The sequence below is a fragment of the Nipponia nippon genome, unplaced genomic scaffold, assembly GCF_047370975.1.
Source record: "Nipponia nippon isolate SJK-2023a ecotype South Korea unplaced genomic scaffold, ASM4737097v1 scaffold_6, whole genome shotgun sequence".
Lineage (NCBI taxonomy): Eukaryota > Metazoa > Chordata > Aves > Pelecaniformes > Threskiornithidae > Nipponia > Nipponia nippon.
Window position 1 is genome coordinate 80,419,419 of NW_028262380.1, and position 12,032 is coordinate 80,431,450.

General features: G+C 40.6%; 1 protein-coding gene across 8 annotated transcripts in view; it reads right to left on the reverse strand.

Moving 5' to 3' along the window:
• Positions 1–12,032, reverse strand: part of ANK2 (ankyrin 2) — a 380,502-nt gene that overhangs the window by 159,856 nt on the left and 208,614 nt on the right. For 3 of the 8 annotated variants that reach the window (XM_087737384.1, XM_087737383.1, XM_087737391.1), the window contains exon 1: positions 9,191–9,340. The exons of the other annotated variants lie outside the window; for them this stretch is intronic. In XM_087737384.1, the coding sequence (XP_087593510.1) occupies positions 9,191–9,325 (135 nt within the window). In that variant the 5' untranslated portion in view covers positions 9,326–9,340. Of the gene's footprint in view, positions 1–9,190; positions 9,341–12,032 lie in introns of those variants that run through there. 8 annotated transcript variants of the gene reach the window in all.

Below are 12,032 nucleotides of genomic sequence, written 5' to 3' on the forward strand. Positions count from 1 at the left end.
ATGTCTTACTTTCAGATACCCAAACTGCTCTGTGAAAAATGCGCCACTGACAGTAGGTAACATCTGACTGCTCCACAGAGAATTTTGCGAGTCGCTACAATCGTGATTGATTCTGGACTCTTTACTTGCAGTCCTACAGATACCAAATATTGATCAAAGAGAAGGACAACAGGCACTGTAAAAACAAAACAAAACAAAACAGAAACCCAAAAAAACCCACAAAACCCCAAAACCCCAAACCAAACCAACTTCCAATACAAATGCAGTGAGAGAGTACTACAAGTCTTTGATAACTGCTTTTTTAAAAACCTCTGTTTGCAATGCAATTCTAATACATGCGATAGATTTGTGAGGAATATTCAGTGTTATTGAACCTTATAAAAAGTTCCTATCTTTTAACTTAACTTTTCTTCTTTAACTTTTGACTGAGGATAAATGATTTCAGCCAGAAATGAAAATTTTCAGAGCACTAGAAACAAATAAACTACAATGTGAAAAAAATCACTATAACCTTAAGTACCCTCACAGCAGAATGCAAACATGTTCTTTACAAGTACCGAGTTGTCAGACACTGCATAAGATAACATAAGAAATGATTGAGTAAATATATGATTTTTTTTAAAATGACCGAGAGGCTGTGGATTCAACTTCTTTCTTGATAATTGCAACGCCAGAATTTTGCCCGAATTTGAAACATACAGCTCAGGGAATCTGAGTAATTAAATCATATATGGAAATTAGTACTTTATTCAGTCGGAAACCTGCCCCTCTGGTTCCTCTGCCCTCGCTCCGGTTGCCGCTCCTGTCTCGTAGCGTACCACATCACTTATCGCACATCGCACGTGCCTGTTTCTCAAAGCCATTTTATAGAGATGTGCAAAAACAAATCGTGATGCGTAGTGTCGAAATCGTACGCTGAACCAAACTCGTAGGAATTCCTCCACATATTCAAATTTGCTGCTGAAAACCACATTCACGCTTAAGAAGGAAAGATGGGGGGAGTAGGAGGCTTCAGTTTTCAGAACACGGCTCTCATAATAACATTATCCAAACCATCCAAATACTTGTTTGAAACCAAGTCTATAGCAAAATTATTCCTGCAGGTTGGCTTTGGTTTCCCCCCACCCCTCTCCAAATACAGTGAATGACCCCAGCCTGTCCATAATCACAAACATCCCTGCGGGAGAACATAGCCTAGCATCAAGGCCTACTGAACAACTCTCATCTGCTAAATACAGTTTATTAATTGAATGATGGCAAAAAACAGAATTCAAAACTGCTGTATAATAACCAAATAGTAGTTCTGCACCTTAATTTAACATTTTTTGTTTGCATGTGCATTGAAGTGTGTGTCTGAATACTAATAACCCTTTTAAACTTATCTTTCAAGCATCGGCTCTGGGACATACTGCTTTGATTTTATGGAGAAAATTTACTTAGCCATAAGTTTTGAAGAGGCTGGCCCTGATCAGGAGGTGAGCAAAACCTGCTATTAACTTACATGCTTTACATAAATCAAGAAACTCGAATCATTAGCAGTTATAAACACTTGCGTGTTCAATCAAATCCTGTATTATTATGGCACATAAAATCAGCATTAAGACAGAGTTTGTCGCTATGGGAGTCTTCAGGGTTGTCTGACAGTGTTAATGCCATTTACAAGCTTCGGAGTTGTGAGGCAGTGTTTGTCCAACAGCTGTTTCTGTAATTAGTAAAATGCTGATGGCTTGTTAACTCTTCTTCATTGAAAAGCTCTTAACTGACTGGTGGCTCATCATGTTAATATATTCAGGTAATACCTGGAGCTGAGAATTCAGCTCATTGCTGAAGGAAAGTTGCATAATCTAAACTCAGGTTTTCCTGGCTTCTTGATGTTTTTCAGGACTTAAAAGATGCAGAGGGAAAAATGACAGATATGTAAACCCATTCCATTAAGCTTTTTTTATGCCACACCTTCTGGGGCGTCAATTTATGCTCCTACCCTTGAGATAACCACTGAATTTTGTCCCAATTGGCTTGGTTATTCTCTGATTTCAGAAACCATCTGTTCAAACCAGCCATCATTTAATTGGGTGCAACTCTAAAAGCAGCACAGATGAGGCGTTACCATGACCCAACTCATTTGTCACATACTTATTTTTTGCCAGTCTGGTAGCTTTTTCCACACCAGCATTCAAATGTAAAAGCTGGGACTTCAAAAGGAATGCTTCTTCCTTGTGGAACAGTTTCTGTAAACCTTGCCAGCTAGTTTTTCAGTGGCTCACATTTTATCTTTTGTACCCTGATTTCTATTTTTTGGTATTGAGCTGAAAGTGCTGCTGATCTCCAAAGAGCGTCACAACAGAAGAATGGCGATACAGTGAACTGCAAGCCTAAGATGCAGCTATGACTGCAAGAAGGCAAAGGATTTATTATTTTTTTTAACTTAAACTACCAGAGTCTCAGCCCGCAGTTCTGAGATGCACGCCACAGCGTGAGCGACATCTTGCACTCGCAATGGCACAGGCTCAGTAATCTAACACTGGTCAATGAGTTACATGAGATAATAACAGCTATAACGGAAACATTTTCCCAGCCATTAATGAAATAACATTCATCTTCTGAAAGAAAAGAAATACAACAGTGCTTTACTTTCAAAGCCACTTCCTTCGCTTGTAAAAATGTATGTTTTCCTCCCATTAATTTACTGAAAGACATGAAGGAAGACAGATTAAATCACAGATCCTAAAGAAATTTCAGTATCTAAATTCCTGGATGAACAATGTGCCCAATTTTCTTATTTCAAAAAAGTATTTTTATCACAAGGCTTTTCCCCTTCAAGCATGTATAGGCATTTCAGATATAATTCATCCTGCTATGTACCTTTGGTTGTATAGGATTTGCTAATACAGAGTTGAACTGAAAAGCTCACCATTCTAAAATAGCAGTCTTCACTAAACAAACATCTCTCATAACCTTAAGGCATCTTCTTATCCAGGAAAAAGACACAACTGGCCTTACAATAAACTAACTTTTTTTAAGAAATGAGAAGCTGAATCATAGGAACTGTGAAGTGGAAGACAAGCTCTCAGAGACAAGAGGTCACCAGCAAGTTAAATATTCTCTAAAAGATATGGATAATAGCATCTAGCAATTAATTGTTTTAATCTCAGGGGTCTATCTCTCTAGGTTGATGATGATGGTTATAAATCAGAAAAATAAAAATATTCTTGTAAGTACATATTACACACCTGAATAATTTAAGGCGCTTTGAGTATTTGGGCCAATTAACCATAGAATATCATAAAGGAGACGGAGAAGTTGGCACCACTTTTACCGGCATTGAGCTGGAACTGTGGCTGGAGTTGCCCTCACCAAAACGTTGCAAACGGTATGGACATGGGCCCACACTGGCATAACGACTATTGCTATTTACAGCAAAAAGTATTGTGTCGTAACAAGACCGTGAAATAGCTACGAGAAAAGAAAAAGCTTTTGTGCTATACGCTGCATACGACCCAGGATTAAAACAGTGATTTCAAATCAAAACTAGTTTGCACGTATCTAAACACAGAAGACGATTGCCTGACACAGAGACCTGTGATCGAGTTGGCTGGGTTCAGAAGTGCCCCCTTCAGTAAGCCCTGTGTTCCCCAGGATGAATATTCGCTCATTAGATCTACCACGGGACGTGTACGAGCCAAAATCGTACGGTGCCAAAGTAGGTGGGAAGACTGATGTTGTTTGCGTTGATTATCCATACCGGTAAAGGCTTTCTTATGTCAGACAACGAGGCTGCAACCCAAAGGAGATACAGTGTGTACGAATATTCAAGACTTAGAGCGCCCTTGAGAAATACATTTCATTGGTATGACTGGAGATGCAAAGAGCCATTGCAAAAAAGAAGCGAAGGAAATAAAACGAGGTTGAGGAATGTGTTACGATTGATGCACATTATAAACTAACAAATGTATTGTAATTCCAACATATTTTAATAACTGTTCAATTGAAAGACTTCTTCCAGTAATTTTAATATTTGCATATGACAGTTTTGTAGTAGTTTCATATCTTACTATGAAGTACTGTTCTCAGAAAGCTGCATTTGGTATTTAGAAAGTTTCTTACTGCCGTTACGCTACCCCAACAAACGTGTATTTTTGAGTAACCTAAGGAGGAGAAAACTCTGCCCAGCTAACAGCTTTGTCTGAACACCAGTTCCTGCTACGAGATTGCTCCAGGCAGACACAACTCAAAGTTATTACACGCTTACAGACCCTTCTAATTTTTACTAATGGAAAAGCCGGGCTTCAACTATTCTATCTTCTGATATTGATGGGAAAATTCCCAATTATTCCTAAGGGATGACTTTCATTTTATGCTGGCTGTTATATTTTGACACCTTTGACTCTTTTGCAAACTCCTCCTTGAAATTCCAGAGCTTCAGGATACCAGCCATCCAGCCACTCTCTTCTTTCCGCTGGAATGTACAAATGTTTCATCAGTTTTGCTTTGTTCTTAACCAGAAGAATAAAGAGGATAAAGGGCTACGTTCGCCGAAACACTTCAGCATATGCTCATTTTTTACCACATCTTTAAGTCCAATCGATCTCGAATTAAACCGGTTTAAGTTATTTGCGAAAGGATGGATTTAAATACAGGCTTAACTGTGCTCCTGAGTGGGCCAATATTAGCAAACACAGCAGCAGCAAAAGAGGAAGAGAAAACTCATGTAAAATCAACCCTTCCTTGAGCCAAGAAGCAAATGTCCTCTATAAACCCTTTATGATACTTAGCTGCCACAGACATCTGTAGGAGTCCTCCCACTACATTCATTAATTTGACATACTGGACTCGCTGCCAGCTGACTTTTACTATGTCAATGAAGGATTTGTGAGAACGGAGGCAAAACTGCATAGTTTTCCATGAAAAAGAATAGAATAGAAGGCTTTTGCCCAGCTGCGTGTTCCTTCCAAATACAGCATTTGAAATGACAGAAGTTATTTTAATGCATACCGATTTTAAAATATAAAGTAACATCGGTACTAGGGTTCTAATCCAGCACACCATAGTCCAAGTCATCCAAAAAACTAGAAAAATATTCACGTCTTTTACCAAGACTTTTAAACTACTGTAAAAATAGAAATGGATAATCCTGTCGTTGAATGGGAAAGTTTCCTGTGCTGGAGTTGGAGTGAAAGTATCTTTTAGTCCTTTCCTGAAACAACAAGGATTCAGGACGTGTTCAAGTGAACCACAGGATCAGTCTCAGTTCCCCTTCGTGACCCGCACGTTTACTGAAGTCTCTTAAATACTGATATGGAACGAAGATTTCCACTAAAGGATTTGAAAAATATTAAAAGAAGGAAAAATATTTAGGATCATCCGGACACCATATATTGAGATTCTGAGGTGTTACTAACAACTTTAGAACGTGGCACGCATTTAAAGGGCTTCCATGGCAAGTTTCCATTACTAATGATGTTCCTAAATAGAGAGGTAATAATGCTAGAACACCTCTAGAAAGAACACGGATGCCATCCCGAGCATATCTAACAGAATAATAACTAGCCTTAACCAAAATCTAGCCTGTAAGTGAAGTCTATGACAGACAATTCTATCACACTCGGTAATTTTTCATCCCCTTCCATCCCTTCTCTATATCATCAAAGGGACATTTTCTAACAAAAGCAATGTGCTAGCACCATCAGTTCTAAAGAATCAAACAGCTTTACTTGCCTAAACACCATTAACCGATTGCCCATGGATTCAAACTTACTGGTACCATAAACAGAAAAAAATTATTTCATGTTCCTTTGAGATGGACTAAAATAGATGCAAACAAAATGGATGTTACTGAAATGCAGCAGTTTCTAATTCGATGCCAGTTCTGCCAACAAGACTCATTGTAAAGACCTTACTTGTACAGAAAGGTAGTAAATGAAGAAGAATTTTTAATTTTGTCTATTCTGGAAAGAAACCAGGTTTCATTTAGGAGATTTGGTTCAGGATTCATGCAAACAGCATCGTACCCAGCACGGATAATTTCCTTGTCTCTCTTCACATTAATTTATCCCCGATCAACTGGGGAGTTACACTTGAAGCATATCTAAACCACGCAAACCCCTTCTCTTCATTAACCGTGACATTTGCTGCGTGTATATTGGTCATGATATTAAGCACTCGTTGCTTCCCCTTAATTCCCAGCTAAACACTACCTATAAAAAAAAAAAAAAAATCCTGTAATCCTGCGCCTAAATTTCAAACAATTCAGCTCTGGGCAGCAGAAAGGAACCAGTGTCATCTAACTTAGCCTGTCTAAAAGCTACACCTCTAATTCAAGCAGGCCACACAGGCTCCCTATGGCATCAAGTAATAATAAATAATTAATAATAATAATAACAACAACAACAACAATAATAATAATGGATACTTCCTCAAAGCAGTTTATCCCACTTTAAGGTAAGTGTCTGAAATACACAGCACGGACTCTCCCCCGTCTCATACAATGAGATAAAAGTCCACATTGCCAAGTCCGCTCCTCTGAGCGGGGACAGAAAACCCCTCTCTGAACGATGCAGAGGGAGTTCAGAATGATTCTGTCCTGAAAGTCAGGGAGCAGTCTGCCCCAGGTACTCTGAAATACAACATGATCCAGCCATCTTCCAGCTCGGTGAAGCAAGACCAGATCATACACTTTCAGAAGCAAATATGAAGGTAATTAAATATCCAAGTAATGAAGGAGGGTAAAGTACACTGAATGCGACAAACCCCAGTATTTTGTCATCTGAGATGTCTTCATTTCAGCACATCAAACAAAAAAAAGTCATTAGATCTATAATATATGATTATGAAAGAGTTTGGTTGTGTTGGTTTTTTTTAATGCTGCTGCTATTTGAAATATGAACTCGGTATCAAAACTTGATTCCCCATTTGACAAAGTTATTTGGCATCATATAGACAATTCAGGACAGTCAAACCAACACGTTCCTGATTTCTTCAGCAAGACAGGCCTGAAGCAGCAGACTGTATTTGGGTTTAGTTTAGAAAAGATTAGATTATGCAAAGCAATTTTGCCATTTGAGTTGGCTGAATACCAACTGAATTATTCTGAACCTTGTATCTGGTAGAAGATTCATGGAGTCATCATATTCAGCTTGATGTGGCACTCTTTTTCATAAACCAAGACAGCGAGCATGGCTACAGCTGTATAAAAGCATAGGAAACGTATCGCTAACAAAGTATTGTGCTGGATACCGTACTCCTGTTTGGGGAAAAAAAAAAAAAAACAAACAAACCAATATACAATTTCTCCCTTCAGGACAAAACTTCACTGACGTTTCTAATTTACAGACACCTTTTTAGAATTTTTAACCTTTTTGTAAGGAATCATAATGATAAATATAATGAGAGACTGTAAACCTTCTTAGGGAAACACAGCCGTTTGCCTCTGTAATCCTCCAAGCACTGTAACATCTCAGTCAAGACAGATACTCCAAAGCAACTTTGTCAGTCCCTACCAGAGCCGTATAAAGCCAAGAGCTTATGATTAAATGTATCAAGGACATTATCAAAGTGCCTGATCTCTGCCTGCCATGAAAAGCTCTGAAGGTTGCCTGAAAAGTATCCGGGGTGGGGGGAAGAAAAAAAAAAAAAAAGAAAAAAAAAAAAGAAAAAATAAAATAAAATAATAAAAAACCCCTCAAAGATCACATGCTGCTGGATTCGGCTGCCTCCTCAAAGACCTGACCTTAGTCAGAAGGGCAGCTTGGAGACGGCACATTCAGAGAGGGTGAGCTGTTTCAGAGTTTGCTTATTTGTGTCACAGGGAACTGCCATACCTTGGCTAACAGCTTCAGGCCGCTCACCTTAAGGGAAACGTTATTAATGCCTGTTGAAATCCACGTATTCGGCAATGGAAGCGGGCCTGTCCTCCCCCCGCTGCCCCAGCAAGTCCTGTGCTTGCATCGGCCCTCCCCTGCCTTCACGGTTCCCATCAGAAATGCTGGAGCTTATTTGTTAATTCAACAAAAAACTGCCTGATGGGAGAAAAATAATCATCTGAAAGCTCAAAGAAATAGTTTAATTTCATGGTTTAGCTCAAAGAAAGTTTTATTTCTGAAGAACTGGTCCGACTGTGTTGTCGGTGAAATAAGCAGTAAAACTGGTCAGAAAATTTCAGCCAACAAAATTTCCTACCAGAAAACCAAGGCAGCATCGAAATTATGTTCTAGGACACAGCAGAACTTCTCGTGAGCTGCTGCTGGGAATGCCCCCGGTCTCCTCCTCCCTTGGGAACGCCGTAACTCACCTCGACTACACTTCCTATAACGCGCTGCAGTAACTCACGCGGGTGCAAAGGGCAACACTGACCTGAGAACAATTTCATTTTAGATCAGTATGGGAGAACATAATATTTGGATATATCGACATTAAAGGTTTTCCGATCTTCCTGTTCTGTCAGAAGTTTTGACACTACCTCCTTTTGTCCAATTTTGAATGAAATAAACATTAAACAACAAATTTCCCAAGCAGAGGAAGAAAAAAAAGAAAAAAAAAAAAAAAAGAGAGAAAAGAGGCACTTCATTTGCCATAGACATTATACAAGTATTCACCTCGATGATTTTCTTCTCGTTTGCAGAGCAAATGCTGATGTTACTGTTATAATCGCTTATTGTCTGCCGAACTCTCGAGTCCTGCAGTCACCAGCGTGACCCCTTGCGCGTGCCTGGTCCCACTCGCTGTAACCCGCATCTGCATAAGGATCTGTGGGGCTCTGTCTCTACCGCTAGCCCAGATAACTCTATCACGTACCGGACAGACAACAGCTTAAAAAAAAAAAGTTACTGAGCTCAAGGCTGGAGAACGATCGATGCAGGATCATTTATAGCAGTCGTGTAAACTAGGATAATTGATCGCGTCCATTCATTTGAAGGACTTGTTTCACGGATGGTGTTCTCTCTCCGTATACCTAACCCTCTTGGTAGCTGACAGCACACAGAAGTCACTGCACAGCTCAGCGACAGCTGCTTTTTAATTACAGTCGCTCACGATAGCAAAAAAAAAAGCTTGAAGATGGACAGATTTAGCAGATCTAACAGTGCAAGCCATCAAGGAAGATCCAGGCTGAGCAGAGAGCCTTTTCAAATCTAACACACACAACCCTGATCTTAATTTCTCCCTTTGATTCCGGTTTTCTTCAGCCAAGACTTACCAGGGCTTCAGGATCTTTACTTTCTTCACTGTTGCATCCATAATAGTCAGGGGTTTTATCCAAATCCTGTATGTTCCCTTGTGCTCTCAAACCCTTATCTGAATGACAAGACTGGCAAATTGGTGCATTGCCCATATCAGTTCTTCTGCTAACTCCTACAAGCGGGATTGCCCTTGCGCCGCAGAGGGTGCCCAGCGCTCCCGAAGGACGGCTGACGATCCAGGAGGAGGATCCCGCCCGCGCGCCGCTCCCCGGCCCCTCGGCCCAGGCTCCCTTCCCCGAGCCGTCCTGTGTCACGGAGAACCCGAAACCCCAGCAACTGCAGGCAGCAGCGGGTGCCCATTGCCAATTCAGGCGCTGCCTGGCTATTTTTACACCTACCAGGCCAGCTATGCATGTAAATGGCGGGGGGGGGGGGGGGGGGAGCTGCTTTCCAGCGTACAGCCAGCCTGCCCAGCACGTAAAGTTAAAGTCCCACTGAGTGAAATGCCTCTACATGTGAGGGTTCTTGAATTACCCAGTTGCATGCCTTTGAAAGTTTTGATTTTTTTTTTTTTCCTACCGCTCTCGGTCTGGCTGTGTTTGCATAAAGCACTACATTTCAGAATGTTGCTAAGGCCTTCGGAGTTTCTAACTCAAAAAGATGATTAATTCAAGTTGCATCTATTTGATATTTACAAAACAAGACAAAATGTATGAGTACAGGCTTCACGACCGTTTCATTCCTGTGATTCACATGGTATTTCATGTCCATGCAGATAACAACTGTGATGAGCTTGCTTTTGAATTGCTGTATCCCCCGGGTTTGAGTTCAGAGGAGCTCAAATGTGTCCAGAAAGGACAATCTCTGATGCTAGATCACTTTAGCTCTTGTCTATGTCATGTCTGATCTTGTTTTGGGCTTTTATCATTGTTTTGGTTTAGGGTTGGTTTTTTCTTTTTAGCTAGAATAGTAATTATTAAAAAAAAAAAAAACAAAAACAAAAAACAAACAAAAACCCCCAAAAAACCCAAAGCAAACAAACGAACAAAAACCCCACCAAAATTGAGAATAAGGACATTCCCTCTAGGTTTGAGTTAGTTCTCATGATTGTACCCAGTAGGATAAAAATCATTTTGAGGATCGTATTTTGGAATCCACCCATTATCCCAGAAAAGGCCCACTGCAGAAATTATAAAAAAAAATACCAAACCAAAAAATCCCAAACAAACAAAAGAAAGAACCTCCCCCCCTCCAAGTTAGCTGAGAAATAATTAGCAGTTTTCAAATGCTTCAGGAACAGCTGGAGGTAACGGAGGTAACTGAGACAGACTGCCTGTCTGTAGGTAACAGAGTCCCATTGAACATATCACAACAGACACACAACCCGTAAGTGGAGCTGGGCACGTATTTGAAAAATCAAGCCTCAAATTCCTCAGAAACAGAGGGATCCTTGAAGAATTGGAACAGCTAGAGCCAACATTTTTCTCTTTGGGGTGTCAAACTATTGCTCATTCTGCAATACAGGTCAGCAGGCAGCTGCCCATAGCATCCCACTGATTGCTACCCAGTTACCCTTCCCACAGCGCCGGCTCTAACCAGAGCGAGCAAGCTCTCCCCAGCCCCCTTGTAAGGACGACTGATCGGTGTGGGGTTCTCTTTTGGGTTAATTACCGCGAGGCAGATTTAAAACAGCTCTGTAATTTTTCCTTGACTGACGAATGCTCCAGGATGGGATCGTTCGGCTCCTTTGAAAAGCCTCAGGTGCTATGATGTGTAACAAGCACAAATACATGCTGGATAGACGCACACGCAAAACAGTTAAATTCATTGTTGCTTTTGGTTATGGGATTCCATACTCGTAGGGAACTGAATGAAAGCTGAACTACAAAACGTCCCCGCCAACAACATTTTTGCCAGCAATTGGCAAATACAAGAGAGGGAACGTTTAATCTTACATTCAGACAGCCTGAACTTCAAATATAAAATGACTAATGAACAAGTGAAGGCTTCAGCTCATGTTAAAATTATACATTATAATAATAAAATATCATATACTGAGAATGACCATCGTCCCAAACGCTGCAATGGCATTTGACGTTTGGTTCCCACCACACCGAAAGCAGTCGCTGCCTTTAACGGACACCAGTGATGTTTCAGAAATTTTCACGCGAGGCGAGCCTTCCCATAATCAGCTGACACCAATTTTCTGCAGCTCTTCCAGGGCATTACCGTATGACGGCAAGGTGTATATACGTTGCCGTAACTATTTCACATAGTTCTAAAATAAAAGGATGCAAGAAGGAAGCCCACCGAATGCTTGACTCGACCAAAGTTCACATAACCAAGATTCCGACATAAACTGCAGCTAAAAATCCTTGGGTAGAGCAATCTATTTAACGTGAAATGAACTTACTAGAAAACACAGAAGAGAGCGAAACAAGGCATCGGCTCAGGGGGGAAGGGTGGCAAAAAAACAAGTAGCGTGCATTCCTTGGAAATAATGCTTGCAGAAAGCAACAATCTGGGTAGACATCTGATGGCGAGCAACGGATAAGCTTTCTGCCAGCGCCTTTTAACAATATTACTGTTGTTTGTCAAAACGGTTCAAAGTCATTAGGGCAAATTACTCAGAAAGCAAACACGTTCATGTTTTGCCAGACTTAGTGAGGACATCATATTCTAACAAAGTATACGTCTTATGATGTAGGATTCAAAGCCTTTGTGGAGGAACATGTTGCAGTAGCTTTGTAAGTCCCCATGCTCTTTTTTGCTGTTGTTTGGGCGGCACATCTATCCCATCAGGCAGCAGCGAAGAAACCAAAACACAAAGGCATGGTTTTCAAGCACGAAACTCATACC